Source organism: Salmo salar, chromosome 24, assembly GCF_965601325.2.
Source record: "Salmo salar chromosome 24, fSalSal1, whole genome shotgun sequence".
Classification (NCBI taxonomy): Eukaryota; Metazoa; Chordata; class Actinopteri; order Salmoniformes; family Salmonidae; genus Salmo; species Salmo salar.
The window spans coordinates 18002501-18026179 of NC_138314.1; the positions used below are offsets into that span (position 1 = coordinate 18002501).

At 42.2% G+C, this 23679-nt stretch overlaps 1 protein-coding gene across 1 annotated transcript in view; it reads right to left on the reverse strand.

Moving 5' to 3' along the window:
* Positions 1 to 23679, reverse strand: part of LOC106584982 (sodium- and chloride-dependent GABA transporter ine) — a 64753-nt gene that overhangs the window by 12191 nt on the left and 28883 nt on the right. The window contains exons 3-7 of the mRNA XM_014170689.3: positions 15605 to 15815; positions 13416 to 13548; positions 6336 to 6470; positions 5802 to 5905; positions 3535 to 3659 (exon numbers count right to left, since the gene is read on the reverse strand). Of these exons, the coding sequence (XP_014026164.1) occupies positions 3535 to 3659; positions 5802 to 5905; positions 6336 to 6470; positions 13416 to 13548; positions 15605 to 15815 (708 nt within the window). The remainder of the gene's footprint in view (positions 1 to 3534; positions 3660 to 5801; positions 5906 to 6335; positions 6471 to 13415; positions 13549 to 15604; positions 15816 to 23679) is intronic.

Sequence of the window (23679 nt, forward strand, 5' to 3'; positions counted from 1 at the left end):
GCATATTCTAGTTTCTGGGCAGTAGTAATAACCAGATTAAATCGGGTACGTTTTTTATCCGGCCGTGCAAATACTGCCCCCTACCCTAGAGAGGCTAATGCGTTTGAGCCAATCAGTTGTGTTGTGACAAGGTAGGGGTGGTATACAGAAGATAGTCCTATTTGGTAAAAGACCAAGTCCATATTATGGCAATAACAGCTCAAATAAGCAAAGAGAAACGACAGTCCATCACTACTTTAAGACATGAAGGTCAGTCAGTTTGGAAAATTTGAAGAACTTTGAAAGTTTCTTCAAGTGCAGTCGCAAAAACCATCAAGCGCTATGATGAAACTGACTCTCATGAGGACCGCCACAGGAAAGGAAGACACAGAGTTACCTCTGCTGCAGAGGATAAGTTCATTAGAGTTACCAGCCTCAGAAATTGCAGCCCAAATAAATGCTTCAGAGTTCAAGTAACAGACACACCTCAACATCAACTATTCAGAGGAAACTGTGTTAAATCAGGCCTTCATGGTCGAATTGCTGCAAAGAAACCACTAATAAAGAACACCAATAAGAAGAAGAGACTTGCTTGGGCCAAGAAACAATGTACATTAGACCGGTGGAATTCTGTCCTTTGGTCTGAGGAGTCCAAATGTGAGATTTTTGTTTCCAACCACTGTGTCTTAGTGACGCAGAGTAGATGAACGGATGATCTCTGCATGTGTGGTTGCCACCGTGAAGCATGGAGGAGGAGGTGTGATGATGCTTTGCTCGTGACACTATCAGCGATTTTTTTAGAATTCAAGGAACACTTAACCAACATGGCTACCACAGAATTCTGCAGTGATACGCCATCCCTTAGTGGGACTATCATTTGTTTTTCAACAGGACAATGACCCAACACACCTCCAGGCTTTGTAAGGGCTATTTGACCAAGAAGGAGAGTGATGGTTCTGCATCAGATGACCTGGCCTCCACAATCACCCGACCTCAACCCACTTGAGATGGTTTGGGATGAGTTGGACTGCAGAGTGAAGGAAAGGTAACCAACAAGTGCTCAGCATATGTGGGAACTCCTTCAAGACTGTTGGAAAAGCATTCCAGGTGAATCTGGTTGAGAGAATGCCAAGAGTGTGCAAAGTTGTCATCAAGGCAAAGGCTGGCTACTTTGAAGAATCTCAAATATATTTGGATTTGTTCAACTCTTTCATAGTTTTGATGTCTTCACTATTATTGTACAATGTAGAAAATAGTAAGAATAAAGAAAAACCCTTTAATGAGTAGATGTGTCCAAACATTTGACTGGTACTGTATATCTCGCTCTTAATTATTATTATTTTTATTTATTTTGAAATAAATCCTAGGGGTAGACCTCCAAGTGAATCAGCAAAACTATTCAGAGAACCCTTCTGTTCTACTGTATACGCATACAAACAGTTGTTAACAGATCATCACACAGACTTGTTAATATTTTATTTCTTATTTACTTAAAGTTACTACGTTCTGTCCTGGTTATCCATCAAGACTGACAGTCATTCATGAAATAACTACTTACTTAACTATAATACAACTGAGCCAGTAATAATCACTTGCAGTGAGAAAGAGAGAGAATGAAAAAGAAAAGCAAGACTTCAATAAGGCTCATTTCCGGGCTGCGTCATGTTCTCAATTTACTAGGGAAAAACAACCCACTCCACAAGACAGAAGTGTCACAAATGTGTCTGTGTTTGCTGATTTTTTTTATAGTTACAAAACTTTGTGTTTATTTTTGGAGCTTCACCCAATCCCAGGTAGCAACTTTTGGGAAAATTCCTTGAGTCACAGCTTAGGATAGGACTGAGAATAGAATAACTTCTGTTGATTTAAACATCTTTAGATGGGCCATCACGATATCAATTACTTTGGATACCCAGGTGAAGCTTGTCCCACTGGTCATAGAGGTCAATTCAATGTCTATTCCATGTTGGTTTATCGTAAATTTCATTGGAATTACATGGAAACAACGTTGATTCAACCAGTGTGTGCCCAGTGGGGTCTCATTGGCATGCTAACTGGTCACCCAGGTACACTCAGTAAGTGGGTCCAAATAATCTCCTTTCTCCCCAAAAATGTAAAACTATTAGATTGGTGTTGGCATTGGCTGGAGGGAGGGAGTTTCCATGTACCAGTAATTTCTTTCAAATCCACAAAGGGAAGTGAACCAGATTAGTGGGATGCAACCAGTCTGATGCAGCCTGGCCCAGGCCTCTGAGCTCTGTCCGTCTGTCTGCCTGCTGGGTAGGGAGGGGGGACTCTACAAAAACACCCACTCCAAACGCTGTAGTTTTCCACTCTGGCATCCCAGAGAGAAGTGCATCCTTATTAATGAATCCCATTGTATTCTACTCTGTGTTCTTGTTTTTCCCCATGGGATGGAGGCAACACTCAACTCCAAAGTTTTCCAGGGACTAATAAACAGAGGAAGGTGTTGGTTCTGAACTCAATTCGACTTCTATGGGTGTCATTCCCAGGAGTTCACAATATGTGTATACTTCAAAGTGACATGGGTCATGTTTGACCTCCTTCCCTACATACCCACTAAACATCTGTCAATGATGGGAGGAGTTGTTTGGTCAATCAATACCTATTGACTATGACAAATTAACACTATTCAAGGTATTTACAAACTTAGTGCTGAAATAAATGTGATGAATCATGATGCCCTGGACCATGAGAGGAAGTTTTAGGAGATAACCCATCAATTAGACATTAAATAGCTACTCTGGAAATGAAAGAGTCATAAGTTGATCAGTGGTTGTCAGTGCCGTGTAACATGAGGGAGGACATTTTTTTTAATGAGCATGGCTTTATTTCTATTACAGCATTTGGATGACTGTCATTCCTATTTCATTAACCCAGTTCAATGTAACAACGATAGGTTTAGGCTACCACATGATACTAACATTCTCCCTATGCCCATCATGAGGTTGCTACAACCTAGCCTATGAATGTTCAACTATTGTCTTGCTCTCTCTTTGAGTCAAATACTCACCACATTTTATGCACTGCAGTGCTAGCTAGCTGTAACTTATGCTTTCAGTACTAGATTCAATCTCTGATCCTTTGATTGGGTGGACAACATGTCAGTTCATGCTGCAAGAGCTCTGATAAGTTGGAGAATGATCTCCGGAAGTTGTCATAATTACTGTGTAAGTCTATGGAAGGGGGTGAGAACCATGAGCCTCCTAGGTTTTGTACTGAAGTCAATGTACAAAGAGGAGGATGGAAGCTAGCTGTCCTCTGGCTACACCATGGTGCTATCCTACAGAGTGCTGTGGAGGCTACAGTAGACCTTACTTGCAAAATAGTGTGTTTTAGTCAATTATTTGGTGATGTGATTATATTTAGTATAGTTTTATCTTAAAAGGATAACTTTTTAAATGTTAAAAAATATATGTTTTTATGAAATTCACTGTGGAGTATGGTCCTCCCCTTCCTCCTCTGAGGAGCCTCCACTGAAGTAGATGGATGAACAGCAATCAAAGAAGTCCCACTTAAACAGGAAGTACTTACCATCTGTGGCGATGTTGTCCACTGGGAGGTTGTGGATATGAGCCATGTAGCCGATTGCTGAGAATATCACAAAGCCAGCCAGGATACTAGTGGCCGAGTTAGCTAAAGAGACAATCAATGTGTCCCTAGGGGAGGACAAGAAAACAAACAGTCAGACTGATGGGATTTAGTCGAGTGGATCGAGTGGATCTCTAGTCGAGTGGATCTCTAAGGAGAACCCTTAGCTCTGAGGGCTAAAACTAGCCATTTGGTTTGAAGGACAGTCTGTGGTAAGTAACTACAGTAACTGGCCAGGGACAAGCAAGATGGTTGGTTGCTTCTGAGGAGTAACCAAGCACTTGTGTATCAACCAGTTCCACTGAGGCTTTACGCCTTCAAAGCTAATAGTGTTCTCAATTCTGAAATACCATTTTAGTCTGCAAAACAACATCCTCATCGCACATGGTATGTCTATTTAGCTATTCTCACAGGACTAAGATAGAATAACACTGATTTGAACTAGATATGACTTTAAAAGGAGGATCAGCAGTGCCTCCCTTAGAAGAATGTATGGAGGGGATTTAGTCATTGATAACATTACATGCTCACACAGGGATCTTTTGTGTTTTTAATTGATACCAATTATGGGAAACAGCACTACAGTGCAGTGGGAATGTATTAACGGATCTGTGGATGTACAAAATATGGTGGGACTTACTGAGAAGACACAGTTAACTACTCTTAGTCGCCATGAGAGGCAGCAGTGGGACGTCTTCATGGTTGCCAAGGGAAAATCAGGCTTCCCCCAAAAATGGACAAAAAATAAATAAAATGTATCTTTCGTCTCTGTGTTTCATAATTTTCTCTCAATTCACAAGAAGCTGAATGTATCTCACCGGAGAAAGCATCCGAGCGAGCGAAACAGCTTCCCTCGGTCTCTGTATGTGTAGCCCATTTTTCTGATGCCATCTGGTCAAAATTAGTATGATATTGATGCCGCCCGTAGCATTGAGTGCAAGGGAAGCCAGCGAGCATTTGGCCTCTGTTGATATTTTTCTTTATACAATAGCCAATCAGCGTTGAGCCAAACTGAATGAGATCAACTGTGAATGGTCCTGGCGCACAGAAAAAAAAGTATCAAGGGAAGCCTGTTTGGATTTGGCTTCACATCAAATCAAGCCAATCGTAATTTGACAGAAAAAAATTGAACTGATGCATTACGTTGTGTTGTTGTCCTCTGGTGGCTAGCTAGCTAGGTAAAATTGCCCTTTACTAAATTAGCCATGAACGGAGATTTGGACTTGTGGTTTTACTTACGTAATTCTCCGTACTGGCCAATGATTATAACAACGATTCTGATCCAACCATCAATTCATACATTGTGCCTCTGGCTTGAGAGGATGGAAGTTCAATATGTAGCTAGATGTAGTAGGCTAATGTTAACTAGCTGGATAATCATTGCCCATGAAAGGAAGCTAGGCTAGCGAGCAAGTATTTTAGCCAGGTACCTTAGGACAACAAAAACTAAAAGCGTGTACTGTATGACAGAGTTAAAGACCATTTCAGCAACATGAGAGAGGAGGATGGCATTGGCATTTCATTACAAGTAGGTTGAGTCAACATGTTTTTTTCTACTTACGCAAGCACACACAAATCAGTGCCATGGACAGCCACATGATATTTAGCTTACGTTGAATGGACTAAATTGTTTTTGGAATCTTTTAGTTGTCACTGTATTTATTAGACTAAGCATAGGTGATTTAATGATATTGAAATGGTGCTGGAATAGTGGAGGCCACTCCTGTTTTCTTTGTGACTTGCGGTAACTCTCCTGTGTTCTAAATCAATAGTTGTTTAGTAGTCCAAAAATGTCAGAAACATTAAGTTCATTGACCATGCTGTAGGTCATGTAACTGTTTGTTACGTGCAATATGTTTTGTGGACTCCACCGGACAGATGTTGCTCTCTGGTTTTGTGATGAAACAAAGGCGTGGTTAAATTTATTCTGCCAATATGTCTTCTTATTGTTTCGGCCTAGGACTATATATCACATTCTCAAGGCATATGAACTAACATGTTATAGAGCAAACAACGCAACTATCAAAACACATAGGTTGTAATATGGCTTTTTTTCCCAAAATTGGCTTCCCCAGTGATTTTACCCACACACCACTACTGAGAGGCAGTTATTATGTTTTAACTATAGAATTACACTGTGGATCTGCGGACAATCATGGTAAAGACAAAGTGGTACTGTAGTGGTTGGTATAGGAGACTGCATGTCTAACCTAAGGATGTTATTGTTGAACTTGTTGTAACTGGCCATGGAGATCATGGAGCCAAATCCAATTCCAATGGAGTTGAATACCTGGGCTGCAGCGTTAACCCACACCTGCAGAACGGCAGAGGTGAGCGGATAAAGAGAGAGGGACACAACTTCTTTACTCATACTGTAAAACAAGAACACAAATACACTTCTAGGTGGTTTCCCAGTAACAGATTAAGCCTAATCCTGGACTAAAAAGCTTTTTCAATGTTGTCCAAGACTACACTCTTAGAAAAAAAGGTGCTATCTAGAACCTAAATGGGTTCTTCGGCTGTCCCCATAGGAGAACCCTTTGAAGAACCCTTTTTGTTTCCAGATAGAACCCTTTCCACAGAGGGTTTGACATGGAGCCCAAAAGGGTTCTACCTGGAACATAAAAGGGTTCACCTATGGGGACAGCCGAAGAATCCTTTTTTCTAAGAGTGTAGTAGGCTTAATGTGTGTCCGGGAAACCACCCCTTAATCCTCATTGATCCTCTCCTACAGTATATCAGACCTGAACTTCAAGCAGCTTGCTCCACTTAGGCTTCAGGAAGTAGAACATCCCATTCTTGGCCCCGGGAAGCTGGACATTGTTGATGAGCAAGGCGAACAGAATGAAGTATGGGAACGTGGCTGTGAAATAAACAACCTAAAGCACAGAGAGTGAGAAGAAAACATATTCAGTAAGTAGAATATTAGATGAAATGTATTTATGTCTTGTTTTATTAGGATCCACATTAGCTACAACCAAGCTGCAGCTACTCTTCCTGGGCTCCACACAAAACATATAACATGACAAAATACATAACATTAATAGACAATTACAGCTGAAGGACAGAACTACATACATTTAACATTTACATGTAAGTCATTTAGCAGACGCTCTTATTCAGAGCGACTTACAAATTGGTGGATTCACCTTATGATATCCAGTGGAACAACCACTTTACAATAGTGCATCTAAATCTTTTAAGGGGGGGGGGGGGGGGGGTTAGAAGGATTACTTTATCCTATCCTAGGTATTCCTTAAAGAGGTGGGGTTTCAGGTGTCTCCGGAAGGTGGTGATTGACTCCGCTGTCCTGGCGTCGTGAGGGAGCTTGTTCCACCATTGGGGTGCCAGAGCAGCGAACAGTTTTGACTGGGCTGAGTGGGAACTGTGCTTCCTCAGAGGTAGGGAGGCGAGCAAGCCAGAGGTGGATGAACGCAGTGCCCTTGTTTGGGTGTAGGGCCTGATCAGAGCCTGAAGGTACGGAGGTGCCGTTCCCCTCACAGCTCCGTAGGCAAGCACCATGGTCTTGTAGCGGATGCGAGCTTCAACAGGAAGCCAGTGGAGAGAGCGGAGGAGCGGGGTGACGTGAGAGAACTTGGGAAGGTTGAACACCAGACGGGCTGCGGCGTTCTGGATGAGTTGTAGGGGTTTGATGGCACAGGCAGGGAGCCCAGCCAACAGCGAGTTGCAGTAATCCAGACGGGAGATGACAAGTGCCTGGATTAGGACCTGCGCCGCTTCCTGTGTGAGGCAGGGTCGTACTCTGCGAATGTTGTAGAGCATGAACCTACAGGATCGGGTCACCGCCTTGATGTTAGTAGAGAATGACAGGGTGTTGTCCAGGGTCACACCAAAGTTCTTAGCACTCTGGGAGGAGGACACAATGGAGTTGTCAACCGTGATGGCGAGATCATGGAACGGGCAGTCCTTCCCCGGGAGGAAGAGCAGCTCCGTCTTGCCGAGGTTCAGCTTGAGGTGGTGATCCGTCATCCACACTGATATGTCTGCCAGACATGCAGAGATGCGATTCGCCACCTGGTTATCAGAAGGGGGAAAGGAGAAGATTAATTGTGTGTCGTCTGCATAGCAATGATAGGAGAGACCATGTGAGGATATGACAGAGCCAAGTGACTTGGTGTATAGCGAGAATAGGAGAGGGCCTAGAACAGAGCCCTGGGGGACACCGGTGGTGAGAGCACGTGGTGCGGAGACAGGTTCTCGCCACGCCACCTGGTAGGAGCGACCTGTCAGGTAGGACGCAATCCAAGCGTGGGCCGTGCCGGAGATGCCCAACTCGGAGAGGGTGGAGAGGAGGATCTGATGGTTCACCGTATCAAAGGCAGCAGATAGGTCTAGGAGGATGAGAGCAGAGGAGAGAGAGTTAGCTTTAGCAGTGCGGAGAGCCTCCGTGACACAGAGAAGAGCAGTCTCAGTTGAATGACCAGCCTTGAAACCTGACTGATTTGGATCGAGAAGGTCATTCTGAGAGAGATAGCAGGAGAGCTGGCCAAGGACAGCACGTTCAAGAGTTTTGGAGAGAAAAGAAAGAAGGGATACTGGTCTGTAGTTGTTGACTACGGAGGGATCGAGTGTAGGTAACATTAATATACAGGTAATAGATCATTTCTTCTCCCTGTGCTACCTACAACTATTATTGCCTTATCATACAGGAATAATAAAGCCCAGTGCACTCGATTTGTGGAAAAAACTAAAACTAAATATATAGTCACTAAATATATAGTCACTGATGACTATTTAGGTCTTCTCATACAGGAGTAATAAAACAACAATGTCAAATATACTAATTCCTCCAGCTAAGGCTTTAACCACAGTTTTCACCCTAGCAACCGTGCCATTCAGTTCATAAATGAGCAACAGATGGAGTTTCCACCCCCCTAAGGCTTCAATTTAATCCTTCACCTCAGCAACCATGTTGGAGTTTTCTGCAGCTTAACTTTCAATTGAATCCTTCTCTTTAGCTACAGAAGTTAACTTTTTAGAGATCCATCATATCATCAGATGGGGTTCACTTACATCCTTCACCCTGTCTTGTGCATAGAAATGAACTAAACATTTGCTGTGCTTCAGTCTACCACCCATAAAGGGTTAATTGAGGTAAAGTGTAATGGTTTTCAGTCTACTGCCTGTAAAGAGGTAGCTAAGGTATAGTGCTTAGCCTCTGGATTTATTCATAAAATGAATAAAGTCTCCTCGATATGGAGTTTCCTCTGGTTATCTTATGGAGTTTCCTCCGGTTCTCATAAACGTGTTTTGCATTTCCATTTTCAACCCCCGCACCACACTCATGTAACAGTGTAGGTTCCGTCCCTCTCTTCGCCCCAACCTGGGCTCGAACCAGGGACCCTTGCACACATCAACAACTGACACCCCACGAAGCATCGTTACCCATCGCGCCACAAAAGCCGCGGCCCTTGCAACGCAAGGGGAAACCCTACTTCAAGTCTCAGAGCGAGTGACGTCACTGATTGAAACACTATTAGCGCGCACCACCGCTAACTAACTAGCCATTTCACATCGGTTACACTCACACCCAGCAGCACCCACCAGTCACACACACAAAATAAGAATACACTTCAATAAAACTTTGCTCTACTGACTAACATCAGTAATCTGATAATAAAGAGCAGGACGCCCTTACTCTGAGGCTTTGGTTACAATTGCTTTCTCTGAGTAGGCCCTGATATCCTGATGCCAAGGGCATATCTTATCTTTAACCCAAAACACCAGCTGTGCTCGGGAGGGCGATGCTATGGCTATTTAGGTCAGAGGTGTTGTGCTGTGCTGTTTTATTTAGTTTATAAAGCTACTTTTGCAGCTTGCTTACTCAGATTTGAGATGGCAAGGAGTTCCATGCCATCATGGCTCTATCTATTACTGTGCTTTGCCTTGAATTAATTTTGGCTTTAGGGACTATGAAGAGACCTTTAGTTGCATGCCTTGTGGAATATGAATGTCTGTCAGAGCTACACTATATATACACAAAAGTATGTGGACACCCCTTCAAATTAGTGGATTCGGCTATTTCGGGCACACCAGTTGCATAACATTTTAGACAAACATTGGCAGTAGATTGGCCTTACTGTAGAGCTCAGTGACTTTCAACGTGGCATCCTATGACGATGGTACCTTTCCAACAAGTCAGTTCCTCAAATTTCTGCCCTGCCAGAGCTGACCCGGTCAACTTTAAGTGCTGTTATTGTGAAGTGGAAACGTCTAGAAGCAACAACGACTCAGCCGCAAAGTGGTAAGCCACACAAGCTCACAGAACGGGACCGGCGAGTGCTTAGGCGCGTAAAAATCGTCTTGACCTCGGTTGCAACCCTCACTACCCAGTTGCAAACTGCCTCTTGAAGCAACGTCAGCACAAAAATTATTCGGCGGGAGCTTCACGAAATGAGTTTCCATGGCCGAGCAGCCGCACAAGCCTAAGATCACCGTGCGCATTGCCAAGCGTCGGCTGGAGTGGTGTAAAGCTCGCCACCATTGGACTCTGGAGCAGTGGAAACGAGTTCTCTGGAGTGATGAATCACGCTTCACCATTTAGCAGTCCGACTGACAAATCTGGGTTTGGCGGACGCCAGGAGAACACTACATGCCCAAATGCATAGTGCCAACTGTAAAGTTTGGTGGAGGAGGAATAATGGTCTGGGGCTGTTTTTCATGGTTCATGCTAGGCCCCTTAGTTCCAGTGAAGGGAAATCTTAATGCTACAGCATTCAATGACATTCTAGTCGATTCTGTGCTTCCACATTTGTGGCAACAGTTTGGGGAAGGCCCTTTCCCGTTTCAGCAATGACAAGCAAGGCAAGTAAGAAATGGCTTGTCGAGAGCGGTGTGGAAGAACTTGACTGGCCTGCACAGAGCCCTGACCTAAACCCCATCGAACACCTTTGGGATGAATTGGAATGCCGACTCTGAACTAGAGGTCGACCGATTATGATTTTTCAACGCCGATACCAATTGTTGGAGGACCAAAAAAAGCCGATACCGATTAATCGGCCGTTTTTTTTTATTTTATTTATTTGTAATAATGACAATTACAACAATACTGAATGAACACTTATTTTAACTTAATATAATACATCAATAAAATCAATTTAGCCTCAAATAAATAATGAAACATGTTCAATTTGGTTTAAATAATGCAAAAACAAAGTGTTGGAGAAGAAAGTAAAAGGGCATTATGTGCCATGTAAGAAAGCTAACGTTTAAGTTCCTTGCTCAGAACATGAGAACATATGAAAAAGCTGGTGGTTCCTTTTAACATGAGTCTTCAATATTCCCAGGTAAGAAGTTTTAGGTTGTATTTATTATAGGAATTGTAGGACTATTTCTCTCTATACGATTTGTATTTCATATACCTTTGACTATTGGATGTTCTTACAGGCACTTTAGTATTGCCAGTGTAACAGTATAGCTTCCGTCCCTCTCCTCGCTCCTACCTGGGCTCAAATCAGGAACACATCGACAACAGCCACCCTCGAAGCAGCGTTACCCATGTAGAGCAAGGGAAACAACTACTCCAAGTCTCAGAGCGAGTGACGTTTGAAACGCTAACTAGCTAGCCATTTCATATCGGTTACACCAGCCTAATCTTGGGAGTTGACAGGCTTGAAGTCATAAACAGCGCAATGCATTGCGAAGAGCTGCTGGCAAAACACACGAAAGTGTTGTTTTGAATGAATGCTTACGAGCCTGCTGGTGCCTACCATCGCTCAGTCAGACAGCTCTATCAAATCATAGACTTAATTATAACATAATAACACACAGAAACACGAGCCTTAGGTCATTAATATGGTCAAATCCAGAAACTATCACGTTTATTCTTTCAGTGAAATACGGAACCGTTCCATATTTTATCTAACGGGTGGCATCCATAAGTCTAAATATTCCTGTTACATGTCATAATTACGTAAAATTCTGGCAAATTAGTTCGCTACGAGCCAGGGGGCCCAAACTGTTGCATATACCCTGACTCTGCGTGCAATGAACGGAAGAGAAGTGACACAATTTCACCTGGTTAATATTGCCTGCTAACCTGGATTTCTTTTAGCTAAATATGCAGGTTTAAAAATATATACTTCTGTGTATTGATTTTAAGAAAGGCATTGATGTTTATGGTTAGGTACAGTCGTGCAACGATTGTGCTTTTTTAGCAAATGCGCTTTTGTTAAATCATCCCCCGTTTGGTGAAGTTGGCTGTCTTTGTTAGGAAGAAATAGTATTCACACAGTTCGCAACGAGCAGGTTGCCCAAACTGCTGCATATACCCTGACTCTGTTGCAGAGGTGACATTTTCCCTAGTTAAAAGAAATTCATGTTAGCAGGCAATATTAACTAAATATGCAAGTTTAAAAATATATACTTGTGTATTGATTTTAAGAAAGACCTTGATGTTTATGGTTAGGTAAAAGTTGGAGCAACGACCGTCCTTTTTCGCAAATGCGCATCGCATCGATTATATGCAACGCAGGACAGGCTAGATAAACTAGTAATATCATCAACCATGTGTAGTTAACTAGTGATTATGATTGATTGATTGTTTTTTATAAGATAAGTTTAATGCTAGCTAGCAACTTACCTTGGCTTCTTACTGCATTCGCGTAACAGGCAGGCTCCTCGTGGAGTGCAATGTAAAGCAGGTGGTTAGAGCGTTGGACTAGTTAACCGTAAGGTTGCAAGATTGAATCCCCAAGCTGACAAGGTAAAAATCTGTCGTTCTGCCCCTGAACAAGGCAGTTAACCCACCGTTCCTAGGCCGTCATTGAAAATAAGAATGTGTTCTTAACTGACTTGCCTAGTTAAAAATGTAAAAAATAAAATAAAAGTAAATCGGCAAATCGGTGGCCAAAAATACCGATTACCAATTGTTATGAAAACTTGAAATCGGCCCTAATTAATCGGCCATTCCGATTAATCGGTCAACCTCTACTCTGAACGGAAGCAAGTCCCCGCAACAATGTTCCAATGTCTCATGGAAAGCCTTCCCAGAAGAGTGTAGGCAGTTATAGCAGCAAAGGGGGGACCAACTCCATAGTAATGCCCATGATTTTGGAATAAGAAGTTACACATATTTTTGGTCATGTAGTTTATATGTTAGTTGATCGAATAGACAGTTTGGAGATAACACATTCATATTTTTGATCAAAATGTAAAAGAAAAATGTATGAAACAACATAGAGGTGGAACAGATTCTGTCTCCTCTAAACTCCAGGAGGAGAAACATGATATTTGACAACCATCAGTGCTCCTCCCACTCCCACCAACAATGTAGGCCACACAAGGCAATGGAAAACCCTTAAACATGTATAATGATTCCCCACTAATGAGACAGCCTGAGAGAGTATACAAAAGTTCTAAACGTATATACATTTAAGGACAACGAGTATCACTGGTGAGCGCAACCATTTCAAATGAAACAACATCTATACACTTCAGTTAACCTATACCACAAATTACAAACACTAAATAATCTACACTCTTAGAAAAAAGGGTTCCAAAAAGGTTATTCGGCTGTCCCATAGGAGAACCCTTCTTGGTTCCGGGTAAAATCCTTTTTGGTTCTAGGTAGAACCATTTTGGATTCCATGTAGAACCCTCTGTGGAAAGGGTTCTATATGGAACCCAAAAGGGTTCTACATGGAACCAAAAGGGTTCTACATGGAACCAAAAGGGTTATCCTATGGGAACAAACAAATAACCCTTTTAGGTTCTAGATAACAACATTTTTTAAAGACTATACTGCTCTGAGGAGGACTAACAATAAGTAGCTTCTGTTGTGAGGGAAGAGAATGCACTCTGACCTTGCCAGTGGATTTGACGCCTTTAAAGATGCACAAGTAGACAATGACCCAGGCCAGGATGAGGATGCCAAACAGCTCCCAGCGTAGTCCTCCTGCATCCTCAATACCATTGGTTATCTCCAGAAGCCTGTGACTGAGAGAGGAAGGAAAGGTCAGGATGGGAAACAAAGCTAAAGAAACCTTCATAGCTTATCATACTGTTGTCATTCAATAACACAAAATCCCTGACTTTACAGTAATCTGTCCTGCTCCAATTCACATCCAACTTTGGGTAATCATATGGTGAGAAAAGTAATGAAAACCCCAAGAGAGTACAAACCCTCTGCGATAAAAACAAGCTATAACAATAACCACAAGAGTCCTGAGCCTTACCCATGTCTGCGACTTTCAGGCCCTACCACTACATCAATAAAAAAAATATTAAATGAAGATTCCCAATGAGATTTCAACCTTAATTAACCAACTCGAAAAGACAGCGAGAAGTTTGTTGAATTCCCAATGTGTTATTACTGCTTTCAACCATCTAAAAGTACAACCAAATTCCAATGGAAAAACAATATCAGATATTTTGTATTAACACAACAACTTAATGGATTATCACTGTGCTTCATCTAATATCACAACCACATGACAAAGTACATAGTGCAAGTGATCAATGCTGTTCAAGATTCTGCTATCTTTGCATGCTATCTTGAACATGCATGCTTTCTATGATCATATAAAAATACATTTATAGTTACATTAGGCTAACCTCAAAATGTGGCCATGGATGTGTTACTCAGGTTGAATACCTACTGTTACATTAGTTTGTAAGACAGCCCTAACTTTACACTATTTACTGCATTACAAAAATATTATTGAATTGTGTTTGGTTGACAATTAATCCAAATGTTAACATTTAAAAGAACATCTAATGCTTGAAAAGTTTGATCTCAGCCACTGGTTTAATCTTATTTTTTAACTTTTAATTTTGGTTTAGTTGGAGACGTAAAGTTAATAGGCAATTAACTGTATTGCAAAAGTGATATCAAATTCCAGTTTGACTATAAATGAATAATGTATATGTTGGATTCACATCTCCATCTCAACCAATAATCAAAGTTAAAGAATAGGACTAAATTACATCAAACTTTATTTAAAGTGCATTTAAAGTTATATTTAGTCCTATTCTTTAACTTACATTTTTGGGGTTGAGATTGAGACATGAATCCAACATATCAATTATTCATTTATAGACAAACTGGAATTAAAAAGAGAGACTAAGTCAGTGGCACAGATGGAACTATCCAAGCAGAAAATACATCTCCTTCAAATGTTGATATTTGGTTGTGTTGATAACCAAACATAAATCAATATCCAGTTTGTCTACAAATTAATAATTTATTTGTTGGATTCACGTCTCCATCTAAACAAAAAATAAAAAAAATAGAAGTTTAAGAATAGGACTAAATCTAATCAAACTTTAAATGCACTTTAAATAAAGTTTGATTTGAATTAGTCCTATTCTTTAACTTCGGTTGTTGGTTGAGATGTGAATCCATCATATTAATGATTCACTTGAAGATTACATTTGAAGTCAAGAAAAGCTTGAAACCGTAGGCCGATATGTTTATTTTTAGTTTAACAATAGCTGCTGATGACTTTGCAAATGGTATATAGGCCTAAATGGTATCATTGGTGATATGACTTATAAACTATGGTTCCATTTCATTTGCTCTGTTAAACCTACCCTTCTGGAATGACTGATAATAACTAAATATATTCAATGTTGCCAAGAGGTCACTAAATAATCATTCTGACAATAGCACATTGGTAATATAAGCATGGCTGGGCTTGGTTAAAACTGTGGATGGGAGACCAAATTAATAGCTGTAGATCAACTCTTCAGTAGGAGGTGCTGCCCAGCCTAATGTTCAGTTTTTTGATAGTGGATATAACATTTGAAGATCTGACGTTGTTTCAAAGGGACAAATTCAACATATTTAATACAAAGGTTTGTAAATGTTGAAAATGGGTTACCATTAGGACATAGTCCTGTGGTTGGAATTTTACCCTCAAAACAGTTAACGTTGATTACTTTTTGCAAATCCAATGTATTTTAAAAACAGATTCCATGGCACAATACGTTGACAAATTACAATGAAACAACGTCGATTCAACCAGTTTGTGCCCAGGTGGTCAGTGCTTACTCAAAGTACTGCTGACTGGCTGATTGCAGGTGGGTGGCGTTTCCAGGGAAACCGCTGGAGCAGTTACCCACGGCATTCCAGGTGTTGTTGCAGGACTGCCAGGGGAGGCTGGCTCGGAATGAGTTGAAGAAGTAGTAGAGCGCCCAGCTCATAAGAACGTTGTAGTAGGTGCAGAGCACAAAGGAGATCACAACTGTGGCAATGCCCACACCTGTAGAGCAACAGGGAGGGCACAGAGGACAAAGTAAGATACCTTTCCTACAGTGGTGACGGCCAAGCAGCAGTAGCTACTGTCTCCTCTGGTGTCTCTTGTGTATGGACCTCCTTCGGCAGTGTACTGAACTTTATGTGGATCTGTAAAGGTAGGCCTGGGTAAACAACAATGGTAGTGCTCCCATTAACAATTAGCTGTGGACAAAGCTTTTTTTTTAAAGATACTGTACAAAGAAGGTACACTTCCAGTTAGTGTGGTACTTGGAGAAATTCATCCAGCAAGAATGTGAGGTTCCAAGAAAGATGAATAGCTGCTATGGTAGGGTTTTAGACATGAATGTTGCCACAATCCGACTAAACTAGCGTAGCAGGCGTACAATAAATGCCTGAGCAGCGTTTCTATCGTTCTGGTCGGGGGAAGGTTCTCTTCTGCACTGTTCAACCAATCCATTAAATGTCGAGAAGGGGTTCAGATGGAATATCACTCAAAAGCGGAAGTCGCGTACAAAAGCAGATGTCGCGTCACAGGCTCTCTTTCCATTTCCCCTGAAAACTGGATGCATCCGGTTGTTACCGACCCGCTGAGTGTGCAATCCGACAAACACTTTCCAGGAAAGCCAAAGCTCAAGAAAAATAAGTTCTTAGAGCACGTTCCAAACTCATTCCACTCATTCCACGGCTACCCAAAATGTTTGATCCAAGTTAAAATATTTATTGGCAATGCTATCAAATACTAATTGACTGTATATAAACTTCTGACCCACTGGGAATGTGATGAAAGAAATAAAAGCTGAAATAAATCACTCACTACTATTATTCTGACATTTCACATTCTTAAAATAAAGTGGTGATGCTAACTGACCTAAGACAGGGAATTTTTACTAGGATTAAATGTCAGGAATTGTGAAAAACTGAGTTTAAATGTATTTGGCTAAGGTGTATGCAAACTTCCGACTTCAACTGTACATACACACACTACATTGTGTGCGGCTGCTCGGCCATGGAAACCCATTTCATGAAGCTCCCAACGAACAGTTTTTGTGCTGAAGTTGCTTCCAGAGGCAGTTTGGAACTCGGTAGTGAGTGTTGCAACCGAGGACAGACGGTTTTACACGTCACGCGCTTCAGCACTCGTCAGTCCTGTTCTGTGAGCATTTGTGGCCCACCACTTCGCGGGTGAGCCGTTGCTGCTCCTAGACAAATCCACTTCACAATAACAGCACTTACAGTCGACTGGGGCAGCTCTAGCAGGGCAGAAATGTGACTGACTTGTTGGAAAGGTGGCATCCTATGACAGTGCCACGTTGAAAGTCACTGAGCTCTTCAGTAAGGCCATTCTACTGCCAATGTTTGTCTATGGAGATCGCATGGCTGTGTGATCGAGTTTATACACCCGTCAGCAACAGGCATGGCTGAATATCCAAATCCACTAATTTGAAGGGGTATCCACATACTTTTGTATATATAGTATAGTTTCAATTGGGTTTATTTCTTAGCTTTTTGTTGCAGTTCTTGTTTCTGTTGGTTTACACAATGACTCAAGTATTATAACTACATCCCTGTGACATGATTAGATCTTATGATTAGACCTAATGATTAAAGCAGTTCAGGTTCACTACCCGGACTTGACCTGGGTCCTCTACTGTGCTGGGTAAAGTGTCTCTCAGTTGAATGCTGAATAACCAAACATTGTGCAATTCTTCATAAGACATCACCGAAAGCTGGGCTTAACTGTGTCAGCCAGCCAATTCACAATTATCAAAAAGTTTAATTAGTCAGAAACAGTGTTGAGTTTCTCTTCTCTGAATAGTTTTAATTAAAGAAGTCCTTATCGCCTAAAATATGTGGAGACAGCTTAGCAGTAGTGTCTTAATGACTGTGTCTACTGTTCATAAATCTTTCCACTGGGACTCTGCATTTACAGAATATACATAAATGTACTCAGAGAAGAACTGAATCTTTACAAACAAATCTGTGAGGTTACAAGTTTTAATGTCATGTGGACAAGTACAGTGAAATGCTCTAACCCCAACAGTGCAGTAATCAATAACAATGTAATACTAAAAATAACATAAGGTAGAACAAAAAAGCACAAATAAAAAGAAGAAAAATGTGCAAGGATACTGGAGTGATAGAGGTAGATATGTATAGGTGTAAGGCGACTAGGCATCAGGATGATAAACAGAGTAACAACAGCGTATATGATCATTGTATGTGAGTGGGTGTGCGTGTGTGTTGAGCAGCGGTTCCAAAACTACGGGGTCGGGGGTCGCCTGATATGAAAACGGAGTCGAGGGAGAATTTTCCAAAATCCTGAAGAAGAATGAAATATTTTATAATATCGTCTTTGTATCTCAAAATCATTGTAATGTGGGAAAGGGCAACACTTGACCATTGCACTTGAATCATTCCCACGGTGAATAACTAGGTCCGCTATGCTATGAAACCACACATTATTGCAGAGACTTTGATATTACCAGCCGCAATTAATATGGTGAAAACAAAGTGTGGTGAGGCAGAGGCACAGAAACTCCAATCAATACCTTTGTCAGACATCACTGTTAAATGAAGAATTGCTATTGCTAGCAATACAGAGGAAACGGACTGAAATGACTCAAACTCCCGCAGCTTATGCTCTCCAAATGGATGTTAGCTTTGAGGGCTAAGATGCCCATCTATTGCTTTTGTTCGCTATACATGTCGGGGATGCTATTCCTGAAGACATCCTGTTCCTTCTCACGAGAATGAAAGGGTACAGCGGATGTTCAGTGTGCTGTGGCTGTATTGAGTAAAAACAGATTCCATGGGATGGAATGGTGGCACAGATGTGGATCTAGAGCATGACAATGTTCTATTAAATACTGAGGCTTGGTGGTTATCGAGGGGAGAGTGTTGGAAAGATTTTTCGCATTGAGAGGGGAACTGTTGTCATTCACAATGGATGTCAAAAAAAAAAATACTTGGTTGACTGTGTGTAATGAATACATTTTCTGTGTAGTCCACGAAAATGTAACAGACATATTTGGAAAACTGAACGGAAGTTTACAGGGGAAATACAAAGACATTCTACAGATGAATGACTGAATCAGTGGATTCAGAGGAAATCATTCTTATTGGAGAGAGACTTTCAAAAGCAAACCATTCCCGCTTCCCTCGGCTGAACAGAAAACAGCATCAGTAACTGTCCCATACGAGTGATGACTGCTCACCTCCATCGCTTGGAGGAGCACTTCGGGACCTACGGCCCAATCCGTTTGACTGTGATCCTGGCTCAGTTGACATGCCGGTAAGTGATGTGACTGAATGCATTCACAGGTCACTAAAGAGGAATTTTGGTTCCTGACTCAAAGGGAATAATACCCCGCCGAACTAAAAAAAATGCAAGCTCTGAGTGGGGAAAAAAAAAAAACGTTTTGAAAGGTCATCCAACTCAGAATTCAGACTCGGGCCTCTTTTTAAAGCTCAGACTTTCCGACCTGAAGATCACTGATGTCATGATTTGACCTCGTATTTTTCCCAGTTGTCTTGAAAGCACCATAAAACCCATGGTAGCCTTTGTCAGCTCATATCTGTGTGAAGCTGGATTCAGAGCTCTCGTCTGCATTATAACCAAATATTGATCCAGGTTGGATGTGACAGCAGAGATGAGGTGCGCACTGTCGACCACACCCCCTGACTTTGAGAAGCTCCGACGTGACATGTATCAAGCACACCCATCTCATTAGTGGTGGTGAGATAATGTATCTTATGTCAGACTAATTTGCAATTGACGGTCAACTACTTACATTAAAAGTATGTGATGGTGAGTTGAGAAGACAATCAGAAATACTGTTAGAATATTTTTCAATTGACTGTCATAGCACCAAATAAAAAAGTAAACATTGGCTGTTAATTACATCATGTTTTTCAAGAATTTCACAAGAATTGTCAGATATCAACATGGGGTCGTGGGCCCAAAAAGTTTGGGAACCCCTGGTGTAGAGTCAGTATAAATGTATGTGCATATTATGTGCGTGTGTTTGTGTGTGAGCAAATTATGAAGTGAGTGTGTGTGTGTTGGAGTGTCAGTGTGCGTGAGTATGTAGGGCCCTGTGAGTGTGCATAAAGACATAAATCAAATAAAAAACACAAGGGTCAACTCTGATAGTCCATGTAGACATCTGGCTAGCTTTTTTAGCAGTCTTATGGCTTGGGGATAGGAACTGTTCAGGAGCCTGTTGGTGTCAGACTTGATGCACCGGTACCGCTGCCGTGCGGTGGCTGGTCTATTTAATGATTTTCCCAGGCCTTTCTTTCACATCTACTGATATAGAGGTCCTGGATGTAGTGGGCTGTCCGCACCACCCTCTGTAGTGCCATGCAATCGAGGGCGCTGCTATTGCCATACCAAGCAGTGATGTAGCCAGCCAAGATGCTCTCAATAGTATAGCTGTAGAACTTTTTGATGATTTGAGGGCCCATGCCAAACTTCTTCAACCTCCTGAGGGGGAAGAGGCGCTTTCGCGCAATCTTCATGACTGTGCGGGTGTGTGTGGACCATTAAGTCCTTAGTGATTTGGACACAGAGGAACTTGAAGCCCTCGACCCGCTCCACCTCAGCCCCATCGATATGGATGGGGGCGTGCTCACCCCACTGTAGACCATGATCAGCTCCATGGTTTTACAAACGTTGAGAGAAAGGTTGTTGTTCCGGCACACCACTGCCAGGTCACTGACCTCCTCCCTGTAGGCTGTCTCATCGTCGATGGTGATCAGGCCTACAGTACCACCGTCGTGTTGTCAGTAAACTTGATGATGGTGTTGGAGTCGTGCATGGCCTCGCAGTCGTGAGTGAACAGGGAGTACAGTAAGGGACTAAGCAAACACCTCTGTGGGGCCCCCGTGTAGAGGGTCAGTGTGGTGGAGGTGATGTTGCCTACCCTCACTACCTGAGGTAGGACCATCAGGAAGTCCAGGATCCATGTTGCAGAGGGAGGTGTTCAGTCCCAGGGTCCTAAACTTGGTGACAAGCTTGGAGGGGACAATGGTGTTGGAACGCTGAGCTGTAGTCAATGAACAGCATTCTCACATAGGTACAGTATTCCTATTATCTAGGTGGGTGAGGGCCATATGAAGTGCAGTTGAGATTACATCATCTATGGATCTGTTGGGGCGGTATGAACATTGGAGAGGATCTAGGGTGTCAGATGGAGTTGATGTGTGACATAACCAGCCTCTCAAAGTGTGAGTGCTACAGGGCGGTAATCATTGTGGCATAAAGCCTTAAGAGTTCTTGGGAACACGAAAAATGGTGGTCATCTTAAAACATGTGGGGATTACAAACTGGGACAAGGAGAGTTCAAAAATTATAGTCAATATGCCTGCCAGCTGTTCCGCACATGCTCTGAGGACCCACACTGGGATACCGTTGGGCTCCACTGCCTAAACGGGTGTTGACCTGATTAAAGACCTTACTCACGTCGGCGAGATCACCTAGTCCTATGGGACGGTGATGGCCCTCACACCAGATGTTGTCATTGTCAAAGCGTGCATAAAATGCATCGAGTTCATCTGGTGGAGAGGCATTGTTGGGCAGGTCAAGGCTGGGTCTTCCTTTGTAATGTAGCCCCTGCCAGATGGGGTTACTTTCCCTATACTTTCCCTATATTGCCATTTCGCTCGTTTCATGAATCTGCGGAGGACATAGGGGTTCTTCTTGTACTTATTCCTGTCCTCAGCCGTAGCCTCAGAGTCGTCTGCAATAGCGCTGTCCTTTATTTTATTTTTTACCTTTATTTAACTAGGCAAGTCAGTTAAGAACAAATTCTTATTTTCAATGACGGCCTAGGAACTGCCTTGTTCAGGGACAGAATGACAGATTTTTACCTTGTCAGCTCGGGGATTCGATCTTGCAACCTTTCGGTTACAAGTCCAACGCTCTAACCACTAGGCTACCTGCCGCCCCAGTTTAGTGTCATCCTCAGGGTTAATCCAGGGCTTTCGATTGGGGAAGCAACGTGACGCATTTCCTAATGAAGCTGGTGACGGAGGTGGTTAACTTGTTGATGTTATCTGTGGAGTCTCAAAACATATTCCAATCAGCCCTAAAAAAAGAAAATCAGTACTGTAGCATAACCGCTGATTCTGGGTGACAATTTCTCAATGGAACGAGTCACAGGTACTTCCTGTTTGAGATTCTGCTTGTAAACAGGAGTACGGATACATGATCTGATTTTCCGAATTGCGGATGAGGGAGGGCCTTGTATGCTTGCTTGTGGGTAGAATAACAGTGGTCTAAGCCTTTATCGCTCCTATTGGTGAAGGAGACGTGTTGATGGATGTTGGGCATCACGTGTCTTAATGACGCAGAATTAATATCGCCGGCAACCAGAAAAGCAGCCTATGGAGGTACGTTTTACTGCTTGTTTATAGGCTCATACAGTTTGTTAAGTGCCAGCTTGTTATTTTCTTGTCATGAAGTGGAATGTATACAACAGTCACGATAACAGCTGAAAATCCCCTGGGAGGTAGAAGGGTTGGCATTTGACCATCTGGTATTCCATGACAGGTGAACAATGGGTCGACTTTTCTACCGCGCTCGAGTCAGCAAACCAGTTGTTGTTGATGAAGAGTCAAACCCCTCCCCCTCTTGATTTCCCTTACTCCACTGTCCTGTCCGCACGGTTAATGGAGAATCCATTGAGTTGGATAGCATCTTGTCCGAGAGCCACGTTTCAGAAAAGCAGAGAATATTGCAGTATCTAGAGTCTCATTGGTAGCTAATCCGCGATCTGAGGTCATCCATTTTAGGCCAGTAAAAAAATGCAGGGAAGAGGTGGCCGGTTTTCCCTTCGCCTTAATCTCTCCAGGATGTCTCTTGCCTCTATAATGCCAGCATTTCCTCTTGGGTAGCCCGAACATTGGGATGGAATTACAGAAAGAACCCAGGGCAGATGAGTCGAAGTCGAAGCCGGAATTGAGGTATGTAACTGCCGATTTGATGTTCAAAGTTATTGCAAGAAATGATAGTGGATACATTTAGTGAAGTAAAAGTTGAGTCAGAGCATGCAAAAAGGTGGACATCCAGTACGGCGCCATCTTCAGTAAGGTCAGGTCATGTTTGGTGCCTCACAAAATAAAAAGTATTTTGGTATTGTTAGCAGAGAAAGAATTCTGGAATGCTGCTGACAATATGGAGGGGTGGGCTGGAAAACACCATGTCAACACAATGATGGAGCCCAATCTAACCCCACTGATCTCCCGGATCAGTTGGAACTACTACACGTGGTACACCATAAGCCTCTTCTTTTGTCATCCATCCCCGAGTTTGCTCTTTCCCTTCACGCTAGTTTATTGGCTCATCCTAACACACCCAGAGTGGCGTAATGGTGTTTGCGTTCTCCCTGTCAAAATGAGTTTAATCTACAGTGTTCAATAACAACCCAGCGCCGCTATACTGCAGACGAGGAAGAATTCCGTGGGAGTGGTCCAAAGCATTGGAATATTTGAAGAAGAATTGCTTAATTGTATGTACTGCAATACAATAATAATGTGAATTGTAAGGGATCAGGGGTTGATCTCCAAATGTACAGTTACTGTTATCATTATTTTTTCAAGAAATAACTAAGTAAAAGCAAGTAAAATACATTCTCAGTTTACTAATCTAAAGCTAGGGAACCTCAGAAGCCAACGCATTCTTTAGTCCAGTAGCCGATCTCCATCTTTCACTACAGCAACATTGCAATATATTTTGGGATGATATTGCCAGCAAGGAAAACCAATTGGCTGGGTTTACGATTTGAGAAACACAAAGGCTCTTCTGATGCAACGCTACTTGTACACCTATTATTCAAAATGTTAACCCTTTGTGTTAATGTTAACCT